Genomic DNA, 17,639 nt, shown 5'->3' with positions numbered 1-17,639 from the left:
GGGTTTGAACCGCCAGCCTTCTGGTTAGCAGTCAAGTGCCTTAGGCACTATGCTACCAGAGCTCCTCCATAAACACATACTCATACGTAAATACACACGCACATATATGTTAGCATTCGCAGGACAGAATGTTGGTGGATACTTCATTATTACATTTGAAGTTTTCAGTTTTCTGAAACATCAGCCATTGTTGTAGTGAGTATAAATATACCTTTTGAAGCAAATGTGGTGGACTGTGAGGCTTGGAACACCACACCAACAAAACAGTGATTTGAGACTTAGAGGACATGGCTGTTACTTAAATCCAAAGTAAGCAGGCATTTTGTTCTCATTGCCTAATTCAGGGCCCAATTATTATGAGCCTTCTTGGAAAAAGAAAAAGAAATGCAAACTTCATGTCTTAAATGAATTAGCAGCTTTTCTCTCAATTTAATGCTCATATTTTCTGTCCTTAAAAAGTGTGTTTTCTTTTAACTACCAGGCTCTGTGTGCTGCTGTAGTGAAATCAGATGTTCTGGAAACAATGGCTTTGTTGTTCAGTGGAGCAGATGTTATGTGTGCTACCGGAGATCCTGAGCATAGCACCCCCTATCTGTTGGCCAAGAAGGCTGGGCAGAGTCTGCAAATGGAATTTCTGTACCATAACAAATTCTCAGGTGAGTTGCTATCCCTGTACTCATTTGATTTCATCTGGTATGCTCCTAAAAGAATGGAAGCTCAAATCTGTGTATTTCTCAAATAAGAAAAAAACATCAGCAGGAAGAAAAAACAATCACCAAAAATATTGAAAATGCTTAAGACTAATGATTTTTTACTTAATTTCAAGAAAGTTTAGTAAACTAAATCTCATGCATTTTTGCAGTCATATAAATCCAAGATTAAAATAGTTAATCTCATATAGTCTTTTCTACCAAAATGAAATCCTATTTTTATATTAATCATTACCATGACTTTAATTTGCTTTTGTTCAAAATAAAATAAATATCTCTCCATATTTATCCCATGATCTATTTCATATATTTTGTTTTCTAGCTCAGAACTCACTTATGTATGTATATATGAAAGGAAAACTTGTTTTTTAGATTTCATATTTATTGTTTCTTTTATTCTTTCAGATTTCCCACAACATGATACTCCTTCTGAGGGTAGAATAGTTCAAGAGTTCTCCCAGTCCACCTTTCTCTGTGACTTTTTGTATCAAGCTCCTTCTGCTGCTACTAAACTCTCTTCAGAGAAAAAGCTGCTTGAAGGTATCGTTTCTGCTCATTTTAGATTTTGTTTCCAGATCAAACTGTATTCAATTATGAAAACAGTTTTAAATTTTAATTTTTGATTTTTTTCTCCCTTAAGATGTTACATTTGATCTTATACTACAGAGGATTTCTAAAAATTCTACAGCTTTCTAAAAGCTTCCAGGCAGAGATATTACTTCATGCGCTGCAGCTGGGCTTTACTGCTGGGTTGGAATGCTGAGTGAATCCCCAGCAGAATTTACTGATATCTACCTTCAGGCCGGGGAACCTTGTGGCACAATAGTTAAGTGCTTGGCTGCTAACAAAAATGTTGACAGTTCGAGTCCAAACCCACCCATCAGTTTCATGGGAGAAAAACCTGGTGATCTACTTCCATAAAGATTATTCAAGAACACCCTATGGGACAACTCTCATTAGTCACATGGGGTCACTTTGAGTCAAAACTGACTCAGTGGCACCCAACAAAACCACCTTGTTGTTGTTGTTGTTGTTAGTGCTGTCGAGTCAGACCCAACTCATAGCAACCCCTCCTTGGGTTTCCAAGGCAGTATCACTACAGAAGTAGATTGCCCAATCTACCTTCTGAGGAGTGGCTAGTGGGTTTGAACCACCAACCTTCTGGTTAGCCATCAAGTGCCTTAGGCACTATGCTACCAGAGCTCCTAAAACCACCTTGTTGTTGTTGTTGTTATATGCCGTCAAGTCGGACCCCATTCATAGCGACCCCTCCTTAGGCTTTTGAGGCATTATCACTACAGAATTAGAATGCCTCATCTTCCTTCTGAGGAGTGGCTGGTGGGTTTGAACTGCCAGCCTTCTGGTTAGCAGTCAAGTGCCTTAGGCACTCCGCTACCAGAGCTCCCCAAACCACCTTAGAGCCAGCCGATTCTGTTTTAGGTTTTAAGAATTATTCCAGAGAAATGTGAAACCCAGCTCTTTCCCTTAGAGAAGGGCTCCTCAACTGAGGAGGTAACAAAGAGAAATGTGATCATGTAGGAAGAACTCACAAGTTTTCACAGTAGGAAGTGAAATCAAGTACTTCATTTTGTTCTGATGATAAGTGTGTGTGTGTGTAAGTGAAAAAATGTTGTAGAAAGGGCAGGGAGACCACATGTTCTGACCTCCTCTAACCCCACAAGAGGAAGACAGAGTCACTATCAATAACCCAAGGCCTATTCCTGCGAGGCCAGACATGCTGTCTCCCTCCAGCCTTTCCTCCCAAAGCACCCACTACCTCTCTCCTGGGTTCGATTATTTGCTGCAGTGGCCACACAGAACTCGCAGATTATGGGGTTTATTAGGGAAGCACCAGGCTACAATTCAAGTTCAGGAAAAATGCTCAGTCTCTCTCCCAGCCCACTGTCTCTCACAGTGTCTTTCCCAGCAGTGCGTGTCCCTCGGTGTCTCTCTCAGCAACGCATGTCTCTTATGTCTCTTTACTGCAATGCGTGTCTCTCAGGGGCACGTCCTTAGCCAGCAGTCAGAAAGAGTTCTGCTTCTAGGAGGCCTCCTTTTGAGCCCGGCAGAGTGCCCAAACCAACCAATCATAGCATCAGAATTCTAAACACCTGAGAGAGAGTGAGCCTCCTAGAACTTTGTGTTGTGCCACGCCCAACAGAAATAACCTGGGTGGATAACATTTACAATCAGGATCTCCGTTGCTCATCCACCACTGAGTTTACAAATACTTATGTGTAGAAAAGCCACACTAAGTAATTTACTACACTGCAAATGTTAAGCATGATTTTTTTTTTTTTTTGTAAATAATGGGAACTAATTTGGTTTAGAAACATATTCTAAATTTGGGGCACCATTGAAACAGAGCCATGGTGAACATTTATCTGTCCATCTGTCTGTCTAGCTGCCTCCAGTGACAGGCATGTGTTACCCAAAAACCAGACTCACTGCCATCAAGTTGGTCCTGACTCATAGAGACCCCTTCTTGGGTTTCTGAGGCGGTATCTCTACGGAAGCTCATGTTACATCATACTCATGTTACATCCATTCTCATTGATCTGAGAAATATAGGCAAGGAAACTTTTCTACTGGAATACAGATAATATAGAGATTAAGCTGTTTAAACCAATTGATGGTGGTAATTGAGAGTTAGACTCAGGAGTATGGTGTTAAGTCCCTGTGTAGTAGTAGATCGTCATTGTTGTGCTAATGTGTTGATTTTGACTTATAATGACCCTACAGGCCAGAGTAGAACTGTGCTTCCTGGGGTTTCAAGGCTGATGTTTTGGAAGTAGATTAGCAGGTCTTTCTTCCAAGGTACTTTTTTGGGAGACTCAAGCCTCTAACCTTTCCTTGAGGGGCTAATGCATTCACCAGTTGTACCTCCTGGGGATTCCACTTGACTTAACAAAGATGAAATACACAAATATGAAATAGGGAATTTTAACTATGCCATTTTCTTCCTAATGCTTTTAAAAATTTATAAGCATCCTGTAAGGTAAAAATGAGACTTTTGTTTCTCAATATTGAGATTATAATTTTTATATACTTATCGGTTTTCCTTTATATTTTCTTAAACTGCTTTTCTTAATCACTTGTGGTCTAAATTGATGTATTAAATTATTGTAGCCAAATCATTCTTTCATTTTCTTTTATAAATCAACTATGGATGATTTTGTTAAAATTTATTTCCAAAGAAACCCAAAAAACGGGTGCATTCTCTCTATATATGTAATTTAATTGGAAATGTATTCTCATTTTGGAACATTCTTTTTCAAGTAATATGAAACTGAGCTTTTGTATTTTGACTATGCAGCACAACAGAAATGATTTCATTTGAACAGAATCTTCTGGCAAGATATTCTTTGATTGTCTTCACTTCTTGCACCCAATTTGTCAGCAGGTTCTATCATTTCAAACTCAAAACCAATCTTGAGCAGTGGGCTACTCTCCATCTTCACAGATATCACACTAGTCCCAGTCATTATCATCTCCTGCCTGTGCTGCGATAGATGTGTTCCTAACTTACATTTGCCCTAGCTCCCCTCTAAACCATATTCTACAAAACTGCCTTACTGTTCCTTAAAAATATGTAGTTCCACTGATCAAAGATCTTCAGTGGCTTCTATTCCAGATTATAACCCTATTCTTCAGTGTGACCTAAAAGATCTTTCTTTCCTCCCCCACTTCATCTCATATGTTTATCTCTATGCTCATGCCTAGCTACCCTGATTTTCTCTCTGTTCTGGGAACATGGCATGTTCTTTCCTGCCTCTTCTTGACCTTTGCACTTTCCATCTGCTCTGCAAGGAGGGCAGTTCCCTGCAGTCTGGCTCCTCACTGTTCAGAGATCAGTTCTAATACCACTTATCAGACACCCTGCTAAAATGTGCTCCCACTGCCAGCTCTCCCACTTGATAGGATGCTGTTTATTTCTATCGTCTTACAATGAATGTGCATGAAGACGATCCCTCCTTTCTTTCTTTATTTTTATCCCTCCCACTGGAGTGTAAGCCCAAGGCGGTATCAAGATTCTCTAGCTTGTTCACAGTTATCAAATTTTTGGTGCCTAAAGCATTATCGACACATACTAGCCATGTTATAAATACCTGTTGGGTGAATAACTGTTTCTTTAATCAGAAAGGCACCATATAAAAGTACAGTCCTGTGTTAATATTTTGTTTTTGATCTGGGCGTCCTTACCTGGCCATGAAAAGATATGCTCACAGGGACAGAGCATTCCTTTGGTTCAGAAAGAACCTATTTAAAAATGAAGAAGAAAAATCTGAATTTTGAGGAAACAAAGTTTTGGGTTTGCTCCTTTGTTTTTTTCCTCAAGATTCTGCAGTGATGTTACTGCTATTGGGCATCAAGTTTACAGGAAGAAAAAAAAAAATGAGTCATTTGGACAGAGTTAGAAATTAGAGTGTGGTTGTCACTTCTGCCTCTGAAAGGTGGGCATGTGGACTGTGCTATGCCATCAGCTCTTGTCAGGGTGGCCATAGAGCAAAATGATTAAAAATGAAGAATAAAGCCTGAGAATAAAATGCATGCAGTCCTTCAGAGAGTTACAGAGGCTTCAGATTGTCAGTTCAGGTTTTCAGAACTTGAAATTCTTCTAGCCTCTGTTTATGAAGACTGATCTGTATTTTTCTTTTTCTTTTTTTTTTTTTTCTTTTCAATTTAATGTTCATGAAAAGAAAGATTGATAGCTCTTGTTGAAGCTAAGTACACAGCTGAATAATACCGTCCTGGTTTTGTTTTCTCCCTCTGCCATATTTTTTCCCCTTGGTCTCCTTACCTTGATTTATTGACACAATGTTTGATTTCAAAAAAGTGTGTGTGTGTGTGTGTAAGGGGGAGGGCTGATGTAGTTTACTAAAAACTCCATTTCTTCTCTTTATACTTAATATTATAGCTTAGCATTGAAGAGTTTTGAAAATCTTTTTTTTTGTCTAAATACCTAGATTATGTAGTTTAAAAATGCTTCAACAAAGCTAAAACATATTTATTTGAAATGAAACCTAATGTGTGTTCCTATTATCAGAAGCCTCTGAATTCTACCAGTCAGTTATAAACCTTTTAGAGATTAGAAAATTCTTCATTTGGAAAAAATGGTTTAAGAAATAATACTTTTACCATAATGATCTCAGATTTATCATGCATATATGTATCAAACTGTATGACCTCTTTACACTAACACATTTTTTTAAAGTATATATACTTCAAATATATAATTGGCACAGAGGCAATATGTGCAGTGATTAAGAGTATAACTTCCAGAGCCCAACTGCCTGGATTCCACCTCTCTGCTGCTGTTTGTGTGACCTTGGGAGCTGCTCTTTGTTCATAGAAAGGGTATAAGGAAAGAGTGGGTATAATAATAATAGAACTGACCTAATAGGCTTGCTCTGAAGATTCAATGAATTAAAGTACATAAAGCGCTTAGAAGAGTGAGAACAGGTAGCAGCACTGGTTTGGCAGGGTAGCAGCAGCCGAGGGCATCCTGGCGAGCCAAAGTGAAGACTCAGTTTGAGATGCTGCTGCTGTGGAGACTGCGGAGGAAGTAGAAGAGCCCAGTGAAACTGACATGAATGAACTGTGCCAGGACATGTTCTCCAAGATGGGTAGTTACCTGACTGGGAAAGTGATGCCACCAGGGAAAATGATAAGTTCCTGGAAAATAGGAATAAACTAACCAGCTAGAATTTTCTTGAAATGAGAGATATTGGTACAAACATTAGTAGACACCTAAAGGACTTAAATCACAAGTATGCTGGTCTGCCGTCTTACTAGATCAAATCAGTTTGAGAAACAGATGGTGGCCCTTGAGTAGGATTCTACAAGTTGGATGTGTATTCAAAAAATGTGGAAGCCAAGTACAAGAAGGTAGAGAAACAATGAAAAGCCTGTTTCTGTGGGACAGTCTTTTTTAATGTATAAGAATGTTTTATAAGATCTAAATCCTGTGGCTGATGGAATTGTCAAAACTCCTCAAAAAGTAACTATGCTAGAACAGTCCAGTACTGGGGTAAACTGGAAGACTATGTTGTTGTTGTTGTTGTCATGTGCTGTCGAGTCGGACCCAACTCATAGCGAGCCCTCCTTGGGTTTCCGAGGCAGTATCGCTACGGAAGTAGATTGCCCAACCTTCCTTCCGAGGAGTGGCTGGTGGGTTTGAACCAACAGCCTTCTGGTAAGCAGTCAAGTGCCTTAGGCACTGTGGTACCAGAGCTCCATGGAAGACTATGGCTACTCCTAAACTACCTTTGAAGCAGTATCCCTTGTACATTCACACTTATAACTTCTTACATTCTACTTGAATGCTTTATGGTCCTTTCAGGACAGAGACTTGAAGTTTAGAACAAAAGTAGGCTTGAAAATAGAATGAAATGAAAGGACCTATTTTCTCTGTTAGTGGTTGAGTATTTTATTGTCTTCTTAAATGGCTGGTTTTTAAGTTACTGTATAAGTGATTTTTTTAATATATATAAATGATGCTAATGACCCCCTTTGGGTTTCCGAGGTGGCAAATCTTTGTAAAAGTAGATAGCCCAGTCTTCCTTCTGTGGAGTGACTGGTGGGTTTGAACCACCAACCTTCTGGTTAGCAGTCAGATGCCTTAGGCACTATACCACCAGAGGTCTTTAATGTATTGATAATCTAAATTTAAAAGGGAAAACAATAAAAAAAAAAAAAAAGGTTCCTAGCACATAAATATGATGATTGAGTGGAGAAGACAGTAAAGAGGTTATACGTATAAATACACAGGTGTTCCTATTTTCACTCAGCCTTTGTGTTTAGATATGTCCTGTTGTTAGGTGCCATCGAATTTATTCCAACTCATAGTGACCCATGTTTGATATGTAGAACTGCTCCATAGAATTTTTAAGGCTGGGACCTTTGGGAAGCAGATGAGTAGGCTTTCCTTCTGAGGTGCTTCTGAGTGTGTTTGAACTGCCAACCTTTCGATTAGTATTTGAACACTTAGCCATTTGAGCCACCCAGAGACTCCTTAGGTATGTCTTACGAGCAAGCTATACTTGACAACCAAGATACCCAACTGTACATTGGAAAATAACTCTAGAAAGAAATTTAAAAAGGTCATCTTTGGAATTCTTCAGTGGTACGTGGATAAGTTCAGAATAATGCTTTACTTCCCTGATCTAAGCATCAAGATTAAAAAGAAAGAATTGAACAGTCCTCATCCCTCTTGGCTAGTCCAATCTCTTGACACCTTACACAAACTCCAATGTATTTAATAGCTGAATCCTGAAAGTTACCTATCTTGGATGTCTCATGATGACTAATTAACAGTAAGATTTCTGTAGCAGAGAGGGTATCATGGAGTGTATTGACATATCTTAAAGTCAAGAGTGTATATCTGAATTGCCCTAAGAAGACCAATACAATTCAACATAATTTTGTGTAAGTTTTTTCTTTCTTTCCAAATAGACTGTCAAGATTTTCTGTCACAGCTTTTGTTATTCTGAGTCCTCACAGATAATGTCTGTGCCTGCCTTGTCTGATTTCTGGCCCATTTTTGCTTCTAAAAATAAGGCTAATAAATGGTTCTAGTAATGATAATGCTACAGAACTAAATTTCCTCAATTTCAGCCCTTATTTCTAACTTAAAATGAGTTTGTAAATCCTTTAAAAGATACCTCTTTTATTTCTCATTAGAATGGACGGAAATAGATTCTGTGTTCACTTTTATGAAATGTATCTTTTTTTTGGCCCTTTTTGATCAAGATTTTCCAATGGTTCCTTCTTGTCTGTAGAGAAAGGAACAAGCTCTTAAACATCTGTCATGGAAAACTCCTGGGCCTGTCTTCTGCTATGACCTTAGAGTCTTGTTGCCCAAGTCCTAACATCATATGCAGTCTGATTTTCCAGGCAAATTGGTGTTTCTCCACTTTTCTCTTTTTTGTGACTTTCCTCACACTCTTATTTCCCATTTCCCAGAAGTATGGATGATTGTAGCTCTGAATACATTTTATGCTACCTTAGAAATGTATCATTCCAGAACTATTTCAAAAGCTTTTTTTTTTTTTTTTTTTGGTGAAGTCTTAGCAGTCCAGGGTGAGGGGAGGCTTCATTCCATGAGTTCTTCCAATTCCAAGGGGACTAAAGTGAGAACATCACACCCATGTCCCCTTTTATTGCATAACAAGGTGCCTGAGGACAGGGGTGCGTAATTCCTAATCTGTGCCTTACCCTAGTCATCTAGTGTGTTGTGCTGTACATCATTCAGCTCTATCTGTGTACTGAATGAATGTGCAGTTTTGCTTTATTATTTTATAAAGATTATTCTAGTGATCAATTGATTATCTGCAAGTTCAAGTTGAAGCTGAAGAAAATTAAAAAATGTCTACAGGAGCGAAAATATGACATTGAATATATCCCATCTAAATTTAAAGTCCATCTTAAGAATATATTTGAAATATTGAACACCAGTGATTGCAGAGCAGATGAATTGTGGGATGACATCAAGAACATCTTAAGTGAAAAATACAAATTTTTATTAAAAAGACAGGAAAGGAAAGAAAGATCACAAGAGATGCTGGAACTTACTCTTGAATGGAGAGTAGCTGAAGTGAATGGAAGAAATGTCGAAATAAAAGAGCTGAACAGAAAAGTTCAAAGGGTAGCTTGCAAAGAAAAAGTAATGTTATACTGAAATATGCAGAGACATGGAGTTAGAAAACCAAAAGGGAAGAATACGCCTGCCATTTCTCAATCCGAAAGAACTGAAGAGGAAATTCAATCCTTGAGTTGCAGTGTTGAAGGATTGTATTTGCAATATCGGAAGAAAGATTAGATAGTCTACTTCCATAGAGATACTACTTCAGAGACCCAAGGAGGAGTCACTATGAGTCAAATAGCGATGGTAGTGAGTGAGTATTGGCAAAATGTTGAATGATGCAGGAAGTATGAAAGAAGATGGAAGGAATGCGTAGAGTCACTATATGAAAAAGAATTGGTCATTGTTTAGCTATTTCAGGAAGTAGTATATTAACAAGAATCAATGATACTGAAGGAAGAAGTCCAAGCTTCACTGAAGATATTAGTGAAAAACTAGGCTCCAGGATTTGATGGTATATCCATTGAGATGTTTCAACAAATAGATGCAACCCTGGACATGCTTATTTGTTTTTGTCAAAAAATTTGGAAGGCAACTACCTGGCCAACTGAGTAGAAGAGATCGATATTTGTGCCCATTCCAAAGAAAGGTGAACCAACAGAATGTGGAAGTTATTGAACAATATCATTAATATCACATGAAAGTACAATTTTGCTGAAGATAATTCAAAAACAGTTGCAGCAGTATGTTGACAGTGAACATCTAGAAATGAAGGCCAGATTCAGAAAAGGACATGGAACTGGAGATATCGTAGCTGATGTCAGATGGATCTTGGCTTAAAGCAAAGAGTACCAGAGAGATGTTTCCCTGTGTTTTATTGACTATGTGAAGGCATTTGACTGTGTGGATCATAACACAGTTATGGGTAACATTGTGAAGAATGGGAATTCCAAAACACTTAATTGTGCTCATGAGGAACCTGCACATAGACCAAGAGGCAGTCATTTGAAAAGAATAAGGGGATACTGCATGGTTTAAAATCAGGAAGGGTGTGTGTCAGGGTTGTATTCTTTTACCGTATTTACTTAGTCTGTATGCTGAGCAAATAATCTGAGAAGCTGGACTGTATGAAGAAGAACATGGCACCAGGATTGGAGGAAGAATCATCAACAACCAGTGATATGCTGAAGACATAACTTTGCTTTGCTGAAAATGAAAATGCCTTGAAGCATTTACTTAAGTAGATCGAAGACTCCAGTCTTCAGGTTGGATTACACCTCAACATAAAGGAAACAAAATTTCTCATAACTGGAACAATAAGCAACATTACAGTAAATGGTATCAGGGATTTCATTTTACTTGGATCCACAGCCAACACCCATTGAAGCAAATTTCCCCAGTGCAATCCAAAAACCAAACTCACTGCTGTCAAGTCAGATCCAACTCATAGTGACCCCTCCTTGGGTTTCCGGGGTGGTATTTTTATGAAAGTAGATTGCCCAACCATCCTTCCCAGGAGTGAAGATCAAGGAGGGGTCCTTATGAGTCGGATCTGACTTGACGACAGCGAGTTTGGTTTTTGGACTGCACTGGACAAACCTGCAAAAGACCTCTTTAAAGTGTTCAGAAGCAAAGGTATCACTTTGAAGACTAAGATGCACCTAACCCAAGCTGTGGTATGTTCCTTTGCCTCATCTCCATGTGAAAACTAGACTGTGAATAAGGAAGACTGAAGATGAGTTGATGCCTTTGAATTGTGGTGTTGGCGAAGAAAATACTGAAAATACCATGGACTACCAGAAGAACGCTCTGGTAGCATAGTGCCTAAGGCATTTGACTGCTAACCAGAAGGCTGATGGTTCAAACCCACCAGCCACTCCTCAGAAGGAAGGTTGGGCAATCTACTTCTGTAGTGATACTGTCTTGGAACCCCAAGGAGGGGTCGCTATGAGTCAGGTCCGATCTGATGGCACATAACACCACCAGCACCAGAAGAATGAATAGATCTGTCCTGGAAGAAGTACAGCCAGACTGCTTTTTGGAAGCAAGAATGGCCAGACTTTGTCTTGCCTTCTTTTCCCGTGTTGTCAGAAGGGACCATTCCCTGGAGGATATTGTGGTTGTTAAAGTAGAAGGTCAATGAAAAGGGGGAAGAACCTCAACAAGATGCATTGAAGGGCTGCCACGTGGGCTCAAGCTTGCAAGGATTGTGAGGATGGCGTCAGATGTGGCAGGGTTTCATTTTGTTCTATGTAAGGTCACTATGAATGGAAGCCTACTCTACAGCACCTTTATAACAATATTTAGTCGTCTGACTACATTGTTTTGAAATTATTTCATAACCTCCTTTAGTTAGTTCTTTTTCTTTTTCTTTAGAAATCTGTAATGAATGTTCTTTTGATAAATCCAGCTTTTTTGAGTTGTATAAAACTCTGCAGGGTATTTTTGTGTGTCTGGGTTGTAACCTTTCACCATAATTATTCAATCTGTATACTGAGCAAATAATCTGAGAAGATGAATTATATAATGAACAGCAAGTCATCAGGATTGGAGGAAGACTCATTAGAAACCTGTAATATGCAGATGATATAACTTTGCTTGCTGAAAATGAAGGCTTGAAGGATTTATTGATGAACATGAAAGAATACAGACTTTACTATGGATTACACCTCAACATAAAGAAAAAAAAAATCCTCACAAATGGATCAGTAAGCAACATCATGATAAATGGAGAAAAGATGTAAGTTGTCATTGTTTTGGTTATTTATTGCTGTTATAACAGAAATATCACAAATGGATGACTTTAACAAACAGGTGTTTTTTCTTTTACAGTTTAGGAGGCTAGAAGTCTGAGTTCAGAATGCCGGCTCTAGGGACAAGGTGAAGGCCCCTGAACTCTGGGCTTCAGCTGGCCTCTTGCTTCTGGCCCACTGGAATTGGAAGTGTGCCTTAACTCAGGCAGCGGCTGGCTGCTGAGGCTGACAATCCCAGGGTCGATAAGTGAAATGGCACAGTCACAAGATTATTATTATTAATATTTAATTTATTTATATTGTGCTTTAAGTGCAAATTTATAGTGCAGCATTTGTTTTACATTCAACATTTTGTGTATATTTGGTTTCACTCCCCAGTTACCATCCCCAACCCTAACCCACTCTCCTCCTCTCCCATCCCAGTAACCCTTCCCCCACCACCCTTCTTAGTTAGGCACTCCTGTGTGTCCTGCTTTTCCTTTGTGTGAATGTTGCCCCTCTGGTGCTCCATGGCCAATTGCTCCAAGGCCATGTATCTTCGTAAAGTATGTGGGTACATTGCCGTGGGTTGAGTGGTCTGCGTGTACAGCTTATTTACTATTGGGCTGAGGGCAAGACCTTGGGAGTGGTTTTATCCCAGGCCTGAAGTATATCTCAGGGCCATAGTCTTGGGTGTCCTACCAGACTCCATCTGAGAAGTAGTTCTGGTCATTATTTTGTTTTTGGATTTTCTTCCACGTTTTTCCTCCCATTCTCTCCAGGATCTCCAGTTTTGATCCCTTCCTGACTGGTCGGCATTGGTAGCTGGGTACCATCTAGTTCTTCTGGTCTCAAGGTCTATCATGTCCTAGGGCTGATTGTTTCCAAATGCCTTTGTTTCTTTTTTTTTTTTTTCACTGTTCTTTACTTCCCACGATAGAAGACTATTAGCTGCATCTTAGATGGTGTTTTGGCTACCTAGTGCAGCTCTAACAAGGATATACAAATGGGATGGCTTAACACACAGGAGTTTATTCTCTTACGGTTTAGAGGCTTTAAGTCTGAGTTCATGATGCCAGGCTCCAGGGGATGTGTGAAAGCCCATCGACCTTGGGCTTCAGCTCTGCCTCCTGCTCCCGACCCGTGAAGCTAGAGGCATCTCTTCACTCAGACAGCTACTAGCTGCTGAGGCTAATAAGCCCAAGGTTGGCAAGTAAAATGGCACAGTCCTGATGTTACCAAACCACATGGCAGGACATTAATTCAAGTCCATTGTAAGTCCCAAGGTCGGCATAGCATGGCAGGCTGCTGAACAATGACACAGCTACATGCAGGGTTCAAGTGTGCCATAAGCTAGAAACCATTCCCAAAGCTGTTTCTTATATATGGGAAGCAGACCACATACCCAAAGCAACTACTCAGCTGCTCCAATAGATTGATGGAGTTAATTACTAATCTCACCATCAGGAATAACTACATTCAGCTGTGCAGCCACTCAGCCAGGCCCAGCCAAGATGACACACAAACTTAACCACCACAGATGGCCACTGGAAAGCTTTTAAGACTCCAGTAACTACTCACCAATGTAGGTTGTGGAACAAGATTTTTATGTATTTTGTTGTGCCAATTGAGTTTGGTGTCCCCCGATACAATGGTTCTGAGTCAGTAAAACTGTTGGATCTCTCTCCCACAGTTTCTGGCTGTCCATGAGGGATTATTCTGTGTTTGTTTTCTGTTGTTTCTGTAATGATCGGAGGTATTTTATATCACTGGTATCTGTGCAAAATTAGCCTCAGCTGAATCTATCTTTGGTCTAGAGTATAATCCTGTTCACTGACCCCCATCTGATCTCAGGTGGCTATGTGTACATCTGTAGTCTTGTGTTTGGTGTTAATGGTAATGCAGTATAGTAGATATACTGGTATTAGCTTCTGTCCTCTGTATCTTATGTGCACAATTCAGTGTCCTCCCTTTCCCCAGTGTCCTCCCTTTCCCCAATGTTGCCATGGTGGTCACAGCCTCTTTCCATACCATCCCTCCCCTTATCCACCTCAGCATGTGGCCCCCAACTATCCTGAAATTATTGCCTCTCCTTCCCTCCCCTCCCTGGTAACCTACAAAGTGAATTCCCTTCCTTAAGCAAACACTTCCTTGTCTTTTTACAGTAATGGACTCATACAATATTTGTCCTTCTGCAATTGACTTATTTCACTCAGCATGATGTCCTCCAGGCTTATCCATGTTGTGAGATAATTTCATGAATCCTTCATTGTTCTTTAATGTAGCATAGTATTCCATTGTGTGAATGTACCATAGTTTGGTTATAATCTGTCCGTGAGCATCTAGGTTGTTTCCATTTCTTTGCTATAGTGAATTGTGCTGTGATGAACGTGGGTATGCATATGTCTGTTCGTGTCCTGTCTTTCACGTCTTTAGGATATATTCCTAGTAATAGAATTGCTGGTATTCAAATGGTATTTCTTTTTTCAGTTTTGCCACAGTGGTTGTACCACTTTATAGTTTGCCACAGTGGTTGTACCATTTTACAGTCCCACCAGCAGTGTATGAGAGTTCAGTACTCCTGGCCACTAGTTCAAGTCCAGAACAGTTCCAAGATTGATAGGTGACATGCCAGGCTGCTGAATGGTACATGTAGGGTCCAAGCATGCCAGAAAGCTCAAGACCTTTCTCAAAATGTCTTCTTATATACTGGAAGGAGACCACATCCCTAAGGCTGTTACGGTAGATTGCACCATGGAGTTGATTCATCATGGGGAATAACTATATCCAGCTACCCAGCCACTCAAAACCATACCTAGCTAAGTTAACACATAACCTTAACTATCACGGTCAGGGATTTCATTTTGTTTGGATCCACAATCAATGCCCATGAAAGCAGTATTCAGGAAAACATAGGATATATTGCACTGGGCAGATCTACTGCAAAAGACCTCTTTGAAGTGTAAAGAATAATGATATCAGTTTGAAGACTCCTGTGTGCCTGACCCAAGCCATGGCATTTTTAATCACCTTATATCCATGTGAAAGCTGGACAATAAATAAAGAAGACCAAAGAAGTATTAGGAGCTCTGGTAGCATAGTGGCTAAAGCACTTGACTGCTAACCAGAAGGCTGGCGGTTCAAACCCACCAGCCACTCCTTGGAAGGAAGGTTGGGCAATCCTACTTCCGTAGTGATACTGCCTCGGAAACCCAAGGAGGGGTTGCTATGAGTTGGGGCCGACTCGACGGCACATCACAACAACAACAAAGAAGTATTGATGTGTTTTCATTATGGTGTTGGAAAAAAAAAAATAGAAAATACCATAGCTTGCCAGAAGAACTAACAAATCTGTATTGGAAGAAGTGCAGCCAGAATGCTCCTTGGAAGGGAGAATGGTCAGACTTCATCTCACCTACTTTGGTCATGTTGTCAGAAGGGACCAGTCCCTGGAGAAGGATATCATGCTTAGTATAGTAGATGGGCAGCAAAAAAGGGAAAGACCCTTAAAAGATGTATGCATTACATCTCAATATAAAGAAAACAAAAATCCTCACAACTGGTCCTATAAACAACGTTACAATAAGTGGAGAAAAGATTGAAATTGTGAAAGACTTCACATTAGTTGGTTCCACAATTGACACCAATGGAAGCAGCAGTCAGGACATCCGAGGACGTATGTTGTTGTTGTTGTTGTTATGTGCCGTCGAGTCAGCCCCAACTCATAGTGACCCCTCCTTGGGTTTCCGAGGCAGTATCACTACGGAAGTAGATTGCCCAACCATCCTTCCGAGGAGTGGCTAGTGGGTTTGAACCACCAGCCTTCTGGTGAGCAGTCAATGCCTTAGGCACTGTGCTACCGGAGCTCCCATCAGAGGATGTATAGCACTGGGCAAATCGGCTGCAAAGGACCTCTTTCAAGTGCTGAAGAACTAAGATGTCTCCTTGAGTACTAAGATGCACCTGACACAAGCCACGTTATTTTTAATTGCCTCATATGCGTGGGAGAGCTGGACAATGAATAAGGAAGGCTGAAGAAGAATTGATGCTTTGGAGCTGTGGTGTTGGCGAGGAATGCTGAAAGTACTGTGGACTGCTAAAAGAACTAACAGATCTGTCCTGGAGGAAGTGCAGCCAGAATGCTCCTTGGAGGCAAGAATGGCCAGATTTCATCTCACATACTTTGGTCATGTTGTCAGAAGGGACAAATCCCTGGAGAAGGATAATCATGCTTGGTAAGGTGGAGGGTTGACTAAAGAAGGGAAGGCCCTCAACGAGTTGGATTGACACATGGCTGCAGTGATGGGCTCAAGTATAGCAAGGATCATGGAGGTAGGTCAGAACCGGGTGGTGTTTTCGTTCTGCTGTGCATAGGGTCGCTATGAGTCGGAGACGACTTGAGGGCACGTAACAACACAACAACAACATTTTTTCATTAGCTTTTACATTTATAGATGGAATATATTTTTTAAAGCATAATCAAGAGTTTATTACTTTGTTTAATTCTTGGCAGTGACTCAGAGTTTGAGAGTCGTTGCAATCTCTAGAATCTAGACACAAGATAGTTAACTGATAAATCAAAAATAATTACTGTTACCTAAGAATCCTGAAAATTTCAGACAAATGTTTCTTTCCTGATACTTTTATTAGAAAAATTTGAGTTTAGTATTGTACTTCACTTGTGCAAAGATTTATTTGGCAGACTGTAGTTAGACCTTGTATGATGACAGCATTAAATACTGTTGAAAATAACTTAAATCTCATAATTTTCACATTTTTGGTTTTTTCTTTGGAAATACATAATACATGAGATGGTTTGCTTTGTTGATGCTCAATTGGAGAGTAATTATTTTTTAAGTAGCGAATTAAAAAGGAGTGATGAACTTCACTAAAGTTTGTCATTGTAAAAGCAGATCATGTAAAGTCGTTCTTACTAGTTGGTGTTCATCCTCCCTTTTTTTTTTTCTTTCACGTTTTATGTTTTCCATGTATTAGGATCAGTCAGGAAGTAAGTTAAATACAAGGAGTAGCATGGACACTTTTCGAATGTATAATAATATAAAAACAATTAGAAAACTTAAGTAGAAAATGGAAACATCTTATTTATACACAATTTTCAGAATGCAGTAGGAATGAATTGAGCCTGAGCAGACCAGTGTTTACAATGGGGCCTTCTTCCCAGCCCCACTGTCCACCTTTAGAGCCTCTTGTAGCAAATCTGCATTGCATCTTTCTAGAAATGACTCAGAGTTCTATTTTCAAATTTTATTTAAGTGAGATAAAGCATACATAGCCGATAGGATTGTTTCTGACTCCCATTGTAAATACTCAGTTAAATATTGGCAGTTAACAACTTCTCCTCCTCTTTTACCATCTCCATACTCAGTAGCAGTTATCAGTCAAATCTCCATCTGAATGTGTGATTGTTTTTTCCAACAGATATATAAATTTTATTTTGATTTGGGTAAAGATTTACAGAGTAAATTCACTTTTCATACAGCAGTTCACATATATTTTGTCTCATGTCATTGACCAAAATTTACAATGCAACAGCTCCCCTCCCACTTCCTCCCCATAGTTACCTCTTGCCAGTGTCCATCCCTCCATACTCTT

The 17,639-nt window shown here is 39.7% G+C and overlaps 1 protein-coding gene across 1 annotated transcript in view; it reads left to right on the top strand.

Annotated features, from left to right (window-relative positions):
• ARAP2 (ArfGAP with RhoGAP domain, ankyrin repeat and PH domain 2) overlaps window positions 1-17,639 on the top strand; it is a 333,696-nt gene that overhangs the window by 166,933 nt on the left and 149,124 nt on the right. The window contains 2 exon segments of the mRNA XM_007955550.2: window positions 482-656; window positions 1,116-1,250. Coding sequence (XP_007953741.2) covers window positions 482-656; window positions 1,116-1,250 — 310 coding nt within the window.

Source organism: Orycteropus afer, unplaced genomic scaffold (genome assembly GCF_000298275.1).
Source record: "Orycteropus afer afer isolate SDZICR_OR568_19922 unplaced genomic scaffold, OryAfe1.0 scaffold00509, whole genome shotgun sequence".
NCBI lineage: Eukaryota > Metazoa > Chordata > Mammalia > Tubulidentata > Orycteropodidae > Orycteropus > Orycteropus afer.
The sequence above is the reverse complement of the archived record's forward strand: the minus strand, read 5'-3'. Positions and strand labels throughout refer to the sequence as shown.